Here is a 17,924-nt window from a genome sequence, read left to right as displayed (position 1 = left end):
CCTCCCTTGGTTTTCTTGACTTTGACGTACGTCCATGTTTTGTCAAAACCCACTTAGACTTACCTCATCCTATCTCATACTTATTTCCCTCTACGACGCAGTCATGTGGTTCACGTAGGACGTACCGCGTCTACGTCCCCAGCTAGCTTCATTTCCAGCTATTACATCACCCATTATCACAAGCTCAATCCCAACCGCAAAAGATTCGACAATCCAGTACTGCCAATTGAGCTCGGCCGGCTTGTGCGAGAATGAAATAAATTGGGTTTTGATCATTTGAACTCAAATGTACGTACGGGCATATGGCTTTGACGGACAAAACATAGTTCCAACCTACAAGTGTGCGTGGCCACGTTTCATTTTGTAGACCCCAAACAAATGCTTGGTTTCATGTCGGCCGAATTCAAAACACGGGACGAGTTTAAGACCTGAAAAAAGCCACTTTGTTTATAAAGCCTGCACTATAATTTAATCCAACAACGTTGCGGAATCCGAATCCTCTTTCAGACCATATGCCCACTTAACACGATTATTTATTATGCATTAGCTTTATTTGTTTGTTTATCCTTTGGCGAGTACTCCTATACTGTTCACAGGTGATACCAACTTATCCGAGTGACGCTTAATACGCATTATCATACGATTGATTACTACCCCACAACGTCCCGAAAACAGGATACGCGCGCTGAACAGCGGGTGGGTCTCATCCGAGCCTGCTTTATTAATGCCCTGCTACCATTTTCAGAATTCTGCGCTCTGTTCCAACCTGACTCTGAAAGGAATGCCATCATGCCGACACCCACACGCCCGCTTCCCAGACAACTTCCCCCTCACTCCCCGTCTAGTTGCGCGTGCGTGCCACTCGCGGCGGCCCAGCCCCGCAGCGGTCGTTCCCCGCTCTACCCATTTTTTACGAAACCACAACGCCATTTGAAGGGAGAAATGAAAACTCACAGTTAAAATGGCGATTAACAATAAATATATATACATGGCATGTTTTCATAGCTTTGATAGAGTAATATATTCTTGTCAGTACTGGGTTCTGAGAGTCTCGGATGATGATAATAAAGGTTACAACACATAATGGATGAACAAAACAGGGTAGATGGAAAACAGTTAAAAGCGACATCGTCTAAATGCCCTAGGATACAAAACGCCCGTTCAAGGCCAGACGGGAGGAGGTTCGTTCAAGTCGATCGGCAGGCCTCGCCGAACGAGGCCGAGAAATGAAGCCGTGGGAGAGTTCTCCGTCACCTGACGATGACCTCCGTCCACGGGTACAGAACCATCACGCCGGTTGTGAACCATTGCAATGGGAGCTGCAGGGGAAGAAGGCGGAGGATGATCAAAAGACATGTCCTTGAGAACACCCACGTGGAGGAGCTCGTTCAGCACGAGGCGACCGGAGGGGATGGGAGGCCAGCGATGATCAGAGGTTGGGGCGTTGAGGTCGAGGGACAGACCTCCGGTGGCCACCGGAGCCGCAGGGAAGTTGGTTTTTGCCTTAGGACCACGGAGGGAACGGGCAGCACCGTCGTAGGCCAGCGCCGCTTCTTCCGGAGTGTCAAACGTGCCAAGCCAAACGCGCGTTTTCTTCCACGGGTCGCGAATCTCGGCGGCGTATCGACCCCAAGGTCGCTTTCTGACCCCTCTGTAGTGACCCTCGCGCGACATGGAAGAAGAAGGCGAAGACGAAGAAGCCATGAAATGAAACGAAGCTTCGTTAGTATAATCTTTCTCTTTCACACTCGCTGCAAAAGCCTTTCACAAAGCGAGGTGGGGAAAGAATGAGGGAGGAAGTGGGTGAAATAGAAGGGGGACCCACGCAGCCTCCCGTAATCGTCGGCTGGGCGGCACAACACTAGGCGCCGTTTGTTTTCTTTTCTCTTTCCCTCGTTTCCTTATATATCTGCGCGCACACAGAAGAAAAGCTCAAGAAATTCAGGATTTTAAAAAAAAAAAGAGCGGAATTCGGGGAGAGCCGTCCGATGGTGAGGCGTGTTAAAATGAACAGTTAAGATTAGAAAGACGGAAAAACACGCCGAACAAGAAGCGCGTGGAAGAGGGAAGTGGGACCCAAGCGGAGGAAAAAGCCGCCGCCCGATTGGATTCGGACGTGGGCGCAGCAAGAGGGTATGATAGGATCATGTGAGTGACGTAAGCCCTACAGAGAAATTTACGCGCCTGACATTTTTATTATTCTTTCCACACGGAACTACTAGTATAATACTATTACTAAAAAAAAATACACATATCATACAGTATATTTTTTTAAAATTTTAATTAATATGAGTTTGTATTACTAACATAAAAATTAATAAACATATCAGTGGGGAAATTTTATAAATTTAAAAGGTGCAAAAATGAAAAAAAAAAGGTCGGGGGGAGGATGGTGGCAGTGTCTGAGGAGGAGGGAACAGAAGGAGTTGGGCCCAAGACAGGGAGATGGGATGGGACTGAAACGCGAGAAGGGTGTATCTGGATGGCGTGTTTGACTCGCTTCCTCCTGTCTTTTTTTCTGACACTTTTTTTATTCACTTTTCTATATTTTTTGAGCGAATATTATACTCTTCCTGTCTTTAATATAGGACCCAATTCTTAAGTGGTTTTGATCCTAATATAAAACCCTATTTATCAATTTTCTCTAAATTACCCTTATAGATACTGTCTCAACCATAATTAAGTAGAAGAGGAAGAGGGGTATTAAGAAAGATGATTATGGTGTTTTAGGAAAAATGTATCACTTTTTTTATAATTAACCAACTTATCTAACTTCTTTAATTTAATCAAATTTATCAAATGGGTCTTATATTAAGGATCAGAGTATTATATTTATTTCTACTATTACCATGGAAAGTTATAGGGGTGTGTGTGTATGTGTGTTTTTGTGACGTGAGTCGGTGAGAGAGAAAGGGAGTGTGAGACTGAGAATGACTGCACCAACCTGACATTTCATAAACATACAAAAACGGGGGGAAGGTAGTAATAATGGTCACGTGAATGCTATTATTCGTTTTTTTTCCAATTTATATATTACTACTTCTTTTTCTTATTATAAGACCTAATTAATTAATTTAGAAAGATTAAAAAAATTAGTTAAGTTAGTTACTTATTATAAATAGGTATTGTCTTTACTAAAATACCTTTAATAATCATGTATATTAACTAGAGTTAACATTATATGAAACATTTTATATGTGCGACTATTTCAAAGACTACTTTAAAAAATGAATAAATATGAAAGACATAGTAGATTAGAGTCTTATATTTAGAATCGAATTAAAAGTTAAATAAACTCTTGTAATAAGAAACGGAGGTAGTAATTTGTTAAATACAGTACTACTCCATCCCTAATTATAAGTACCTTTTATTCAAATTGAGCTTTTTAAGAAAACAGTTAAAATTAGTTAAAAGCAATTAATACGTAACAAATGTAATTTTTTCCCAAATATATCCGTAATAAATATAAGCGAGTAATAATGAGATAAATAAAGAGAGAATGTATGGAGAGAGAATTACATAAGAATTTATTAAAGGTAAAATAAGTAACAATACATTAAATATTCAGACAAATTCAAAAAAAACTTATAAAAAAATAAATCTATTAAAAAAGAGGAACTTATAATTAGGAACAGTAAGTTTTTAGCTTTTACTCCTTCCGTTTCTTATTATAAGAGACAAATAACCAAATTATGTTGATAAAAAAAACAGTTAAAATTAGTTGAGGACAATTAATATGTAAAAAGTATAATATTTTTTCCAACAATGCCCCTATTAATAAGGAGAGAGTATGAGAGAGAACAATTAAATTATTAAAAAAAAGAGAAGTGGGAGGGAGAGAGAGTATGAGTTGGAGATAAAATAAATAGGGATAAAATAGAAAATCAATACAAAAAAATAAAGATAACTTTTAAGTGTTTCTTATATATGAGAACATATTATAAGGATCAAATGTCTCTTATAATAAAGAACGGAGGGAGTAGTATATAGTGCGTGAGTGTTTTGTTTGTTAGTTTGATGGTGGGGTGTGGCGGGTGGTTTCGTCAGGGAGGGACCATGTTGGGTGATTCTCTGCACACAGACACGTGTGTCTTTTTTTTTTTTTTAAAAATGTCTACAAAAAATATTTACTTTTTAATTGCATTGGCTTTTTGAAGCCATTGTTGATAGGACGCACACTTTCTTTTGTTCCCCTTTTGTTGTCTTCTGTCTCGTCTTCTTCCCTTCCCCCCGACCCTCCCATGTTTCCACTACCACCTCCTCCCCCACCTATGTTCCTCCCATTTATTAAGTATTTTTAACTCTTACTTTTAATTTTGATGTATCTTTATATATCAATTTGTCATTAAAATTGCTTGGATATGTCAAAAGAATTTTATTTTATAAAACCTACACATGATCTTTTTCAGAGTGATCCAAACCCGTGCCAAGGATTGGACGAAGCCAGACTCTCATCGACACATTGGCACACCCCAAAACTTGAAGTTCAGATAAGAAATTTATAGCACTGCCTATCTGTTCAACACCAAATTTTACGTCCCTTGTTCCGATATCAGAAGTGAAACTTAAACTGTGAAGCACCAGATTGACATGACCAGGGGCTTTTGAAAATCTTATTTCGATGGCATTTGATGTATGTTAAAAACCATTAAATAATTTAAAAAGTAATGCAGGTCACTCGTAAAAGTAGTGATCTTGGTTCGGGTACGAAGCCCCCCAAAAGGCATAACGGCCTACGTTAACATAAATTTTAGATCTTTCTAACCTGAGGAACATAGGAATTCTATTTTCAATTAATCAGTAAAGTGATACAGCATCTTCAGGTTTATTCATCTGCTAAAGTTTAATTATCGAACATTAGACACCCCCCGCCCCAAATTAAAAAAAAAAAAAAGCTTTAAACGTCTAAGAAACAGCGAAAGGGAGTACAGCAATGTACAGCATTTTCGGATTTACAAAGCTTGTAGAAGCGGTCCAATTTGCAGTAGAAACACAGAATGGACGACAGCTACACCAAAAGACCAGATTATGTGCCATCCAAGCCCACCAAAATGAGAGGGAGATTGCTCAGAGTGATATAGCAACTGAAGGCAGAGAAAGAATAGGACTTGATGGGCATTGTTATGAAGAAAGCAAGATAGGGCCAGTGTCAGCAGCGTTGCGGGCATTGCCATAACTAGTATGCCTGTTCATCTGGATGTCACGGGATGACTGGGTCCTTGCTTTTGCATATGGTGCAGCCCTTGCTGCAAGATAAAATCACAGACACAACATAAGTTCTCATTCCAACATAAACTGGATCTCTCAACACCTCCCAAGATGGTTTGATTAGACTTGAAATCAGTACTATAACCAAATGTCGAAAGTCACAAGTTTGAAAATTTTCTGTGGTGCCAGGTCTGCACAATGCCAACAGTGGCGACCATGATGAATATATCTAGTGTTGATGTTTGGATACCATGGTGATTTCAGTATTACATACATCCATTTTAAGTGAAGCATGATGCCATAAAATAGGTAGAAGATCATAAATCATACGGCGATGAAACATAAACAGATGATGTTTTGATAGTTGAACTCATAGATAATGAACGCCTTTACCTGCAATTTGCTGAGTTCGGAGGATATTTTGCCGCCTTTTCCACCAGCAAACTGAACAGGTTACAAGAATTAGAAATGCTAAAGAAGCGCCTAGTCCGATGCCAATTATAGCAGCGACAGAAAGGTGAGATCCGCACGTACGTAATCCAGGGATACCGCACAGGCCAGCATTATCAGTGAAACTGCGGCCATGTACAAGTGTAGTGGTGCAGATTTAAAAGATTATCACCCAGGAAGGAAAAAACAAGAAAAAAAGCAGGGGGAATAAATTGCACAAACATATTTGAATCTTCTAAATAAGTTTAAACCATTGATAACATACTTGAAGCTAGCTCTGTGCAGAAGTCTTCCTCCTAGTGTTGCAGGGACCCTTCCGGACAGCAAATTGCCATTAAGATTCCTGGATGAAGACATATTAATACAAATTCTACATCCTTCTCCTTTCTTTCTTTTCTTTTTGTTTTTTTTTTTTAAAAAAGGAAAACTTGTGATATATTTACGCAAGATGATCATACAGTCTCTGCAGTGATGTCAACTGTCCAAGGCTTTCGGGGATTGATCCATTGAAAAAGTTGTAGGACAGGTCCCTGCATGAATACATCACGTTCAAAAATCCCATTAACATGGAAGCACGGAGAAAAAACTGTTCCTAGAAAAAGCGCAAAGAAAGAACTGAATTTTCTCATGATTTTGAAACACGTTCAACATCCTTGCGAATCAAATGTTAAAATCCACTAACCTTTAACAAGTTCATTTAGATATATGACTCTAACTTTCCTTCTAATTTTTATGTAATGCCCAGCCCTTAATTAGCTTTTACAATCAGATCCATGTTTAAGAATCCAACCCTTCTTTGGTTTGCCTCATAAATACTGTCAAAAATAGTTACCGTTACAAACATAGTACCCGGGGTATTCCCTCCTTTTCTTGTTGGGAGGTCCTCCTACAGTAGATTCGAAGAGACCACATATGCTCTGACAAACCCAAGAAACTGTTTTACAAGCTCGTCTTGTGTGTGGGCACATCTTTTCCCTTAGATATTGCTCATGTTTCAAACGGCATGCATGTTTTAGCTAAAGCTTGATTCATGGAGTAGAACTGAAAACGGGATTGACTTTGCATCATTTCCTAACTAAACTCATCTTTTGAATGTAAGAACCACATACTGCCACAGCAACTTCTCATTTCTGACAAATTATCGACATATCCGGACAAAAAGTCTTATTTATTTATTTATTCTGTCGAAAGATCTACCATACTTTGCTTGGTACATTATTAAAATGAACCATGAATCACTGGCAGAAGTTTCATTGGTCTCCTTAACATGGACACAGTTAAGCAAAACTGGTCACTACATTGTGAACTTGTACTAATAGAAGTAAGAAGAGACATCTGTTTGAATTCCTTTAGGACCAACTACATGCATAACAAATGTTTTATAGCGTGGTAGTGCACTCAGGCAATATGGGTGTAGTGTTTTTTTTTTTTTTTGGGTGAACATATGGGTGTAACTTTGTATTAGCTTAAAATTAGTAATGGTAGTATGGAGAAATAAAGAATATTAATAATTAGTAGCTGGCTTGGGGGTGGGGGGGACTGGTTATGACTTGGGAAGCAAGTTCTGGGTGTAATTAACCACAACATTGCGTGATAAGAGGGAGTTTTGGCATGTCTGTGAAGACAATGAATAATCAATGGGCTTGGCTAGCGAATTTATCATACTGCATGCCACTGTAACAATGGGCAAAAGCTATCATACCAAATCAAAAGATCGCTCTTGCCCAGTCTCTGGATTTTAACAGAATTTATAAGCCCTAAATTTCAGAATCCAGCACGTAATTGCAGCTTGAAGTTGAGACATAAGCAGGATAGTGAGGGAATAAATTAGAAATTAGATTGGGCAAAAAGTCACACCATCTAATACCATAAAAAGAGAGATGTCGGAGGCAAAGGAGAAATAGGCTGAATCATCATTAGAGCATCATCGTTTACTTCATATATTCATGAGCCATAACAACTCAGTCTTCAGTCAGTGTATCAATTACTAAGAGTTCCTTATAAGATTCAGAACAATGGAAAGAATATCATAATAGGCGCACTTACAGCACTTGCAGTTTCCCTATTGCTCCAAGCGAGGATGGAATGGCCCCACGAATGCTGTTTCCGCTCAAGTTCCTGCAATGCACATGTAAACAAACATCACATATAGGCAAAGAAACCTGCTGGCTGTTTCTATTCCTTGACAAACAGGGAGTTAAAAATAAGGAAAATAAACAAGGGTCTGCATATTTTGTTATCAACTATTGATATGTTACTTTTTTAATTCAATCAAGGCCTGCGTATTTTGTTATCAACAATGCTTCAAACATGATATAGGCATACATGCATTTAAATAAAACTTAAGACACAGTGTGTCTATGTGAATTAGAGAGCAAGCCAGGAAACTAGCAAGAACTCACAAGATCTGTAGGTTATGCAGTCCAGATATGTCATTTGGCAAGAAACCCTTCAGACCCTGGCTGTCAAGGCCTCTGTCCATCAAAAGATCAAGCACCATCAGAAATTAAATAGCATCTTAGTAGTAACGATCTCTTTTCAGGGTAAAATATGGATGAAACGCTTACAAAAATTTAAAATATACTAATTAGATTTTGAATACCATTTTTCACTGCGTAATGTGTATAGAGGTATATATGATTTAGAAGCTCTCATGCTGAAGAATTGATTTTTAGCTATAATACAACTATAACTAAAAGCGATTACGTGAAAACAACAACTAAATAATTTTAAAGAAGGAATATCAATTTGATGTTGAAACAGTCAGATCGTCAAGAACCACTTCATTACAAAAAGCTTAAGCTGTTAGGAAGTCCAAGGATATGTTTTAATAGCATCTCCTAAACCAATGAAAATAAAAGCCTAAACAAATGGAGAACATACAGTCCATCAATGACCCATTTTCCACTTTTTTTGTCTAATTGACAATCTGCTCCGGTCCATGGATGTTGCTGAGGAACACAGGGATCACCATTCCACCCAAACCTGGGGGGAAGCGCCAATGCCTTCTTCAATGATTGTAAAGCCCTAACTAGAGTAAAGTGATAGTAATCAACTTTCAAAGCTTGCATTTTAGATTACCAGGATAATATTCACAGCTATTAGTATTAAGTAAACTAAAAAATGTAATGAAAAGTGAGACGAGACCAAATACAACAGTCCTAAAATTAAAACGTTACTAGCCGTGAATATTAATAAAATAACAAAATATCATGAATTGGGCAGGCTGATAGGAAAAAGAAAAGCCACAAACTATATTATTTTATATCAATAACATATTCCCTAGGCTTGCAAGCATTGCTGGCATTCCATAGTCATTTAAGTTATACAACAAACTGAAGTAGTTTTTTTCAGTCATAAATTCCATACGTCGCAAGGATCCATATTCATCATGACAGAATTCCAACTTGGAACACAATGTTAAAATATAACTTATATCAACACTTGGAAACATTGCTATTTATATGAGATATTAAAAGCAAGAAAAGCACCCTGTTGATTAAATTCTTGATTCTGAGGAAACTGTTAGTATATAACAAAGAGGGTCAGCATATGTACCTTCCTCTGATAATGTTTTTGACTCGACCATTATAATCTCAAATATCTCAATAGCACTGATGATGGCAAGACTACCTTCTTTTGGCTTCAAGGCTATTGTCAAACTCCTCCCATTAACAGTGACAGTTGTATTAAGCACAAGGGCAGTATATCGATTACCACTCAATTTTATAATATCTATATCTTCAAAGGTAGTATCACCATTTATCATGACGTCAAACACTCTTTGCCCTGCACTAGTCACTGAATTATCAATCTCTGCAAAATGTAACCAAACGGAGTAGTTTCGGTTGGGATCCACATCCATTATATATGTTAATTCAGGCTGACTAGCAGTACTAACGAGTGCTGAGCGATAAAGAGTTTCTGGATAAAAGTTTGGAGGAAGTGAAGCCTGTTTGACCCTATTTTCAACAGATCTAGGTCTATCTGAATCTTGACCAAAACTTTTTATGTGGTGCCAGAATCTGTCCCCTCCCCAAGGATCCCCTCCATAATCTATGCCAAATTTTGACTGTCCAAAACCACAACTCAGTCTTTTGACTGTTCTAAGTATTATCCCTTGACCCCACTGTGGGCCAAAATAATAGGCTTTATCATCAATTTGAAGAATCTCAATTGATAGTATTGCTGGGTCACCATGACCTGTGCTATGGAAACATATAGAGACAGTTCCATCCATAAGAAAAAGAAGGGCTTCAGCAAAGACTTGATCAACCTGACTTGTCCAGCCTGATTTTAAAGACTGTATTTGGGTACCATCAATTGAGATATCAAACAGTGGTTCACTGGTAGCTCTAGATGTTACAGCAATTCCAAAGAAGATCCTGAGTGAGTAGTGCCCTTTTGGCACTCTATGAATGTTGTAACAATTTGAAGGGCCTTCAGACAAGGGGAAGTAGCGGAGAGTTCTAAGAGGAGGACTAACGTAATTAGGACGAGATGCATTGCCAGGTTTGCCGCCTGTATATCCAAAGTCCTTATACCAGAGGGTACTGGTGGGTCTTGTTTGAACATTTTGACGAGCCCCGCAGCTTATACGCATAGCAAATGGTGCTGCAAATAATCCAACCAAATTTGAGAAGAGAAGAAAAAGAACACGAACATTCTAAGGAATAAGAATGAAAATCCTTATCGTCTGATATGTACAAGCAATCATTCTGATTCACTGAAACAAAGATCAACCAAAAGAATAACACAAGACAAGTAGGAACTATCCCTTAATCAATATGCATTTTATCAGATTGTCAATTGGGGGTGGCAAATGAGTAATGCGATCGAATCCTTGAGATGTTCAAATTATACGTGGCAGCTTGTACCTTATGCCGGAGTTCATGATGAAAAAGTAGAGTGAACTCCAGAAACGTGACACGATACCAGTTATCCCCCAGAACACTGATTTCACCCTTCCAATAACTCGAAAGTCAAATTCTAAAGAAAAGCGTTCGAAATTGATCGACCATTTTTTACATGTTGAATTCTTAACAACTAATATTCTCAAAGTCAAAGCATTCAACAGCAAAGTCAAGTAACGCTCTAGACAACGCATCAAGCAAAATATCATTGGCTTCTAATGATTTATTACAAAGTGGTGACCAAGTTCTTTCTTTAAGGGGGAAAAAAAGGATTTAGATTCAGATTAAACGCGTAGACGGAAAGGAGTTTCACCATTTTGCCCTCCCCTGGAGCGGCATGAATTTCTCAGATGCCAGCTGGGATTAAATGGCTGGACATTATTAGAATCGAATCAAAACCAAGTAAAAATACAGATGAAGGGAGAGAATACGGCGCTGTATTCCAATCTCAACTCAGGCACTACATTACTAAGTCATCCGCCTTAGCTATGATGAATAAGAACTGTAGGAGATCAACCCCACATCAAAATGGAATTCAATCGCATTTAAGGATCACAGCTACTCGGACCAAAACCAGCGAAATGGGGTGGAAATATAGAAACCCGAACTCAAAATCTCAAGCATCGCAGCCTCTAAGCGTTTCCACGCGTGTTCGAATAAACAGAGAAAAGGAGATAAGGGCAACCGAAGCTTACCTCGGCGCGCTGAACCCGAAGTAAAAGCTGAGCAGAGTATGAGCATCCATGGCAGGAGAAATCTAAGCATTGTGGAAAGTGAATTCCTGCTTCTCTCTAGTACTGCCTCCTCCTTTTTCTTACTTTACTTCATGTCCGCACTTCCTCCTTGCTTTTCCACAGAGAGAGAGAGTAGTGCTTGCTTAAATGCTTGGCCGGGTCTGAACTCTGAACTTTATGACACCGCTGAGAATTTACTATTGCTAATCTTTACGCAATTAGTTGTCCCGTGACTCCATAGCGAGGCTTTATCACAGCCGCTGGCGCGTCAACTGTCGACTATCAAAATTATTATCATATAAAGATGTTATCTTTAATGAGGAATTTGAGCAGGTTGCGTCGGAATCGTTCTGTGGTCCCACTTGCTGACTGGTTTTGGGTTGTGAGATGACAGATAGCTTGCAAAGGAACAATAAATATTAGAGCATTGTTATTTTATTATAAGTGACCGGATATTTTGAATAGAATAGGATGCTTATAATTTCAGCAAAATAAAAAATTCATGAAATATATGTATAATAACATGTCAGCTCAAGGAAAAGGATTTGTATGACCAGAGTTAAATTTTGGAAGAATTACAATAAGGTTTCAAGTAAAGAAAACAATTAAAAAATAAGTCTCAAAAGTTGTTATTTTCATTATAGAACTTGTCATTGTAGACTGTTGAGTTGTTATTGAGACCTTTTAATAATTATTTCTTTTTTATGAGACTTGATTGTAATTTCCCCTTAAATTTTTTATTTTGCTCAGGAGCATGCTCAATTTCAAAACCTAAAATAACATGCAGAATCCAACTTGAAATTTATTTCTAATCAGTTGGTTTTGACAAGATTCCGTGGAAACTTATAATATAGTAATTCATTAATTTTGGTCTCGAAACACCTCATGTCATGAGATCATTTTTACCTTAAAACTGAGAAGTTGAAAACGACATGTAATCATCATTTTACAACATAAAACCATGCTGGCGATATCTACATTCGTAGATACTAAATCAAGCATCAATCATTTTTTATTGATTGTTCTTTAAAAAGCTAGGGGCATGATCACGAGTGCATATCACTGTATCTAAATATGGCGTCCTAGATCACAAAAAAAGAAATGATGATTGGTAATTCTATTCCTAGGGAGTTTGATTTATATGATGTCAAATGAAAGGGAAGGGGGGAAGCCAAAAAAAAGAAGGAAAAAAAAAAACAAAGAAAATAACAGAGAGAGAAGAAGTGGCTTGCTTGGGCAATTGAAAATAATTACGAAGGCAAACTACCACCCACCTCCTTAATGTTATTCTTAATAGCATATACTATTGTAGCTAGTTATTTTTTATATTAAGTATATTTATATGAAGTTTAGGTTTAAACTCAAAGTTGATATTTTTGTGTGAGAGGGTATATCTAAATTGATTGTTTTTTTCAAAAAAAAATATTAAAGAATAAAAATTATGTGCTACGAGTATGCCGGAAAAAGAAGTCACCAACCAAATAAGAAATCCAAGATTCATCAGAACAAAAAAATCGCAGTCAAGAACTGAAAAACAAATGTACGTATGAGAGTTCTTTTATCGATATTTTTTAGTTTAAAAATTAGTATAAATTCATTTTATCATAATTTAAATTAATCTAATTCAAATCACACCACACTAACACAATATCAAAACCAAATCAAACTGGTCAAGACGGTATTTAGAAACCCTAGAAACACTTTTAAAAAAATATTTTTATGTAAATCGAGTTAAAACTTTTTTTTTGTATGTACTTTATATACGATAAAATTATTTTTAAAATCCTAATTAGATTTTCATTTAAATACTTTCTAAATAACAAACCGAATACATGAATCATTTTCTACAAATGCAAATCTGTGAATTTGGTTGGATATAGATTTTACACAAAATCAAGTCAAGCAAAGAAAGGACACTCTTAGTTTTACCCCTATTATTATAGTGTATCTCCATATTTTGTAAGATTTTTAGATTCTGAAAAAAAAAAAAGAGTTTTAGATGATAAGGTACAAAATACTATACTCGTACTCCCAAGACTTGACTAGTTATTTTCTTGAATACCCCTATCCTAGTAAGCGAACAAAAATCTGGGTTTGGGTTTTGATGGTTCCTGCTCCAAATTTTGCGCCCTACACCAGAAAACGATTCGCGGCTGGCACGTTGGAGAGGCAGTGGCGGGATCTCTGTTCAGTTTCCAGCCGGCAATTTCTTGCCCACCTAAATCATTCCGGCATCAAAGCAGCAAAGGTGCCCAGTGGCCGTGTGTATAGGATCTCTGGCCTCCAATGTCACTCTCAAAATCTCCGGTTGCTGCCGATGAGGATAGCGACCCATCGATTGAAATTGAAGTAGAGGAAGATCCCGAGGAAGAGGAAGATCCTGAGGAAGAAGAATACGAAGAAGTGGAAGTAGAGGAAGAAGTGGAGGAAGAGGAGGGGGAGGAAGAGGGAGCGCAAGATGAAGTAGAGGAGAAGGGAGAGGAAGAGGGAGAAGAGGAGGAAGTGGAGGTAGAGGAGGAGGAGGAGGAAGAAGTGGAGGAGGAGGTGGAGGAGGTTGAGGAGGAGGAGGAGGAGGAGGAGGAGGATGCCAATTTGCGGTGCCAGAACCTTCAGCAGATGCCGCTAAGGACCCTGAAGGTTATTTAGTTCATAATCACTAATTTTATTCAGTATTTATCTGCCTTTTAAGTTCATCTTCACACATTTTGAGACGCTATCGCAAACTTTTACTTTTTCACTGTGGTTGAACCTGTTTGCATGTAATGCTAAATGTGAATGCCGTGTTGTGCTTGATATTTCTTTGTTTTTTAAAAAAATGTTGTGCTCTTTTTTCTTCAATCTTGTTTGATCTTTCTTTGAGGTATAGAGGGAAAGTGTAATGGCGAGTGCCAAGGGAGGAATTATTGGTCTGGTTTCTGGTAGCAGAGGCTGAACCAACTCTGGCTTCTTCTTCTATTACGTTGGAGGATAATCAATAGCAAGTTTAAAGTTGTTTTTCATTTTTTCCCCCGTATATATAGATATATATATATTTCTGGATTGGGAATGTACATGATAAAATGCGAACTCTGGTGTTGAAACATAGTAGTGGAGTAGGTTATTGCATTTTCACGAGTGTCCTGTTGTACTTTCAAGCGTATCAAATTACGGGAATTAGGGACCTTTTGAGAAAGCTGTTTTCCTATATAGCCTCTTACATATTTAGGTGTCCCTTCAGTGGTTAATCTCTCCTCTGTTGTTTTCTGGGATCCTTGGTTGATAAGGTTATCAGGCTTTTGAGCCAATGGATTTTCTTATCACGAAAGCCTGTCTTGCTGATTAAAGATTTCTTTTTTAATCTAACCAAGGTCAGTTTGGTTTGAGGCCGAACCTTGAACTGACCCAATCTTATAAATGAACCAAACCAAAAGAGCGTATGAAATCGAGTGAACTAACCTTGGTTCATGGTATAGTGTGATTCTAATGTATAGTTCCAAACTTTTTCATTTGTTGACTGTATGATATATGGATAAATTATAGGCACTAGATTACATCTGAGAGAGAACACGAAAATTATATTTTATTCAGACTTGTGTTGGGGCTTTCATCTTTAGCGGACAGGAGGCATGGAGAAGTTATTTCTTGAGATTTGGGCTGGGAGATAGCAAAGGAAGAAATACGAAGTTGGGAGGTGTGATATATTTGGTTTGGTTCAGCATGGTTTGAATGATTTGGAGATTTTCAAAACCACAAGCTAAAGTTACTAAGCTGATTGTATTGCTTTGAAACTGAATAGGGCAATGAGATTGATGGCTTGCTCCAGTTGGATGAAGACCTTTTTATGCATAAGTAGGTAGCAACTAAACTAGTCAAGTCTATTGGTGCTGTTAATAACAAACTTATTGTTGGGGAGGCTAGCTAGTTTTAGTTCTTAACTAAAAAACTCGTGTAGTTGCATTACAGAAGTAAGGAAGTGGCTGTGAATATGATGGTTGATCCAATTATGTAAGCCTGATTCTCCCTCTATTCTCTTATTATTTATATTTCTTATCTCTTATCTCTTGTCAAGTTGTATTGGTGCCACCAATTCTTAGATTGATGGTAGATGTGACTGAACCAGAAGCTTTCGTGCGTGACTAGGAAGATCAACTTTGTTAACGGAGTAGTTGGTGAAAGTAAAGTGACCTTTCTAGGAGTTTGAGAGATTCAAAGGGAGGATGCAAGGAAAGCAATTTAATCAAAATGCCTATTTGGGCTAACGATGGAGGAATTAGAGGAGAAATTTAATTCAAATGCTATTGAAAATGGGACTTGTCATTGAATTGGTTGAAGCAATGGTTTAAGGGTTAGTAGTCCCATTGGGGTCAAATTGATTATAATTAAAATAATATAATTTGATTAACATATACAAAAATATTTATATATAACCATGGAAAAAGTGGTATTTAAATAAAAAAAGGCGTTAATTCATAAGCAAATGGAACATTCATGCTTAAATCCCATATACAACAACAACAAAGCCTTATCCCACTAAATAGGACTGGCTACATGGATCACATGGTGCTATGGTGATCTATCACCAAGTTTTAGATAGGTTGTTATCTTACTCAATAACTTCATTGAATGTTCTCTTCAGTCTTCTTCTATTCCTTTTTAGAGGATTCTATACTGCTTGATCAACTCTTCTGACTGGCACATGGCCATCGTAGGCAATAGTCAAGTGAGAATCAATGACATGGTTCAGCATGGTCCCCTTCAGAGTTCAGAATGCTTTTGTTTTTATTTCCTCTAGCAATTTTCAGGTCTTAGTCTTCATTTCTAGACGCTTAGCAATTGTAATGATAAATGACATTGGCAAATTCATTTTATTCTGATCATTGATCAATTGCTTTGTTCATAATCCACTTTGTTGAACAACTACTTCAGTAGCATTCTGCCACAGTCAAGTCTTTCATATTTTGCCCTGTTGGACGTAATTTTATTGGCTGTATGGCGTAATTAAAGAATCCAATTCATTCATTTTGTTTTTTTTTCATTTAGTTTTTTTTTTTTTTTTTATCCCGTGGTAGATTTGAGCCGACATATGGAATCTGAGGGGCAAGAGAGGAACTTCAGGCTAGTTTGTTGTGTGGCAGTAAACCCTGATACAGTGTCTGCAGAAAACAATGACTCCTATAAGGTTCTTACAGTGGAAAAAGGAGATTTTCGGCCAGAACATGTGACTCGAAGTAGTCCAAATTCAAGAAATAATGTGGGTACTGCTGAAGATGATAAACATCAAGGGCTAGATGTCGCTAATGAAAGTAAAGGATCCCCTCTACAATGTAAAACCTTTGAAGCCTACAACAAACCAAGTTGTGATAGCAAAGCTTACTTATGTGGTCTTAAAGAGTCTGGGACAGCCAAGTCATCCAATGATGCTGGAAAAGATATGGCTAAAAAAGATGTGGCTATTGACTTCCAGCAGAAAAGCTGCTGTGTTGAGGATGCTTACGTTGTCACTCAGAATTCTATAAACAAAATAAAGCAATCAGACGTGCATTCAGGGGATGAAACAAAGCAAATGACCTCAAGGTCTGGTCATTATGGTTCTCTACGCTCTTTTGCATTTGCTTATCATATTACCAGAGTGTAACGCACATGGCATAATGCTTCTCATGGAAGTAACTTGTTTAACTTTAAGAATGCTCGTAAATCATATTACTTCATTTTTTTAACCTATACATTTTCCAGATTTACTTCCCCTGATATGAGGACGCAGAGTCTTTCTCCCTGTGCTGAGATGAAAGATGTAAACAAACGGCCAGCAATTATATGCAGCTTTTTTGCTAAAGGATGGTGTATCAGAGGTAGTTCATGTAGGTTTCTTCATATAAAAGATCATGTAAATAATACTGGCCAGCAGGCTGCAGGAGACTTGGTTTCTACAAATTGCAAGAGAGAAGGGCAACCGGAGGAAGGTATATCATATAAAATAAGCTTGTAACCCAATCTGTCCAAGAATCTTCTCTGCAAAGATATTTCTAATAGAAGTGCTCTCCTGTAACAGGTCTGACCGGCAATGCTGAGACATCAGGAATGTCTGACGCTCCAGTTCCATTGGCTGCTTCATTGGCGAGCTCTTCTTTGCATTCTTCTGAATTTTCTCTAAAAGAGACCATCCGTAATGAGCAAGAAGCAAGCCCAAGTCAGCATCCATCTCAAGATAAACATAAGTTTCCATTACTTTTGCAAGAGGACTTGTCTTCTAAGAACCATGTCTTGCCAATTGGTAGAGACAGTTCTATATCCAGGGATCGATTGATCCTTGAAAACAGATCTAATTTTAACGCATCAAACAACTATTTCAGCAGGAATCGCTCTTATCCATCCTGCGTGGAGGGATTGGCTCCCATTGAAAACCAGCACGTGTACAACAAATATGTTTCCCAAGTTTCAGCTCCATCAAGTTATTCAATGTCTTCGAATTTATCTAATGGGGCAAATTCTTTGGATGCTCAAAAGCTGTTGAAAAGTGGCAAAGAATATCATGCTCCTACATCCACTTTCTTAGGTTCAGAATGGGAGGAGATGCCTCTAACTAGTTCATCCGGAGTTCAGCCACATGTCACTGGATATAAAGAAAAATATCTTTTTATGA

The 17,924-nt window shown here is 37.9% G+C and overlaps 3 protein-coding genes across 3 annotated transcripts; 1 reads left to right on the top strand and 2 right to left on the bottom strand.

Moving 5' to 3' along the window:
- Nucleotides 1–972: 972 nt before the first annotated feature.
- On the bottom strand, nucleotides 973–1,850 carry LOC114752131 (ethylene-responsive transcription factor 12-like). The gene has a single exon (XM_028940853.1). It carries the CDS (start codon nucleotides 1,702–1,704, stop codon nucleotides 1,162–1,164), a length of 543 nt encoding a protein of 180 aa, XP_028796686.1. The 5' UTR covers nucleotides 1,705–1,850; the 3' UTR covers nucleotides 973–1,161.
- A 2,916-nt stretch (nucleotides 1,851–4,766) lies between these two features.
- Nucleotides 4,767–11,520, bottom strand: LOC114752129 (receptor-like protein 4). Its single transcript, XM_028940851.1, has 9 exons — nucleotides 11,267–11,520; nucleotides 9,217–10,272; nucleotides 8,542–8,689; nucleotides 8,061–8,132; nucleotides 7,705–7,776; nucleotides 6,117–6,188; nucleotides 5,924–6,001; nucleotides 5,602–5,783; nucleotides 4,767–5,246 (listed from the first exon to the last, which is right to left on the bottom strand). The coding sequence occupies exons 1-9, from the start codon at nucleotides 11,334–11,336 to the stop codon at nucleotides 5,122–5,124; spliced, it is 1,875 nt and encodes a 624-aa protein (XP_028796684.1). The 5' UTR covers nucleotides 11,337–11,520; the 3' UTR covers nucleotides 4,767–5,121.
- A 4,847-nt stretch (nucleotides 11,521–16,367) lies between these two features.
- LOC114752130 (uncharacterized) lies at nucleotides 16,368–17,890 on the top strand (the record flags this gene model as incomplete). The annotated part of the gene is made up of 3 exons (XM_028940852.1): nucleotides 16,368–16,915; nucleotides 17,018–17,244; nucleotides 17,334–17,890. Coding segments are annotated over exons 1-3 (1,332 nt in total), but the record flags the coding sequence as incomplete, so codon positions are not given.
- Between the last annotated feature and the right edge of the window lie 34 nt (nucleotides 17,891–17,924).

The sequence above is a fragment of the Neltuma alba genome, unplaced genomic scaffold (genome assembly GCF_004799145.2).
Source record: "Neltuma alba isolate B1F8T4 unplaced genomic scaffold, ASM479914v2 tig00007247_pilon, whole genome shotgun sequence".
In the NCBI taxonomy this organism is placed as follows: Eukaryota; Viridiplantae; Streptophyta; class Magnoliopsida; order Fabales; family Fabaceae; genus Neltuma; species Neltuma alba.
Note: the sequence above shows the minus strand (reverse complement) of the source record. Positions and strands in the feature narration are given on the sequence as shown.

Excerpts from the sequence above, each read along its gene's own strand:
- LOC114752131 (XM_028940853.1), bottom strand. The coding sequence starts at position 1,704 with ATGGCTTCTTCGTCTTCGCCTTCTTCTTCCATGTCGCGCGAGGGTCAC.
- LOC114752129 (XM_028940851.1), bottom strand. The coding sequence starts at position 11,336 with ATGCTTAGATTTCTCCTGCCATGGATGCTCATACTCTGCTCAGCTTTT. Across the intron at positions 8,690-9,216 it reads AAAAACATTATCAGAGGAAG|TTAGGGCTTTACAATCATTG; the intron begins GTACATATGCTG and ends ACTTTACTCTAG. Across the intron at positions 5,784-5,923 it reads CTGCACAGAGCTAGCTTCAA|TTTCACTGATAATGCTGGCC; the intron begins GTATGTTATCAA and ends ACATGGCCGCAG.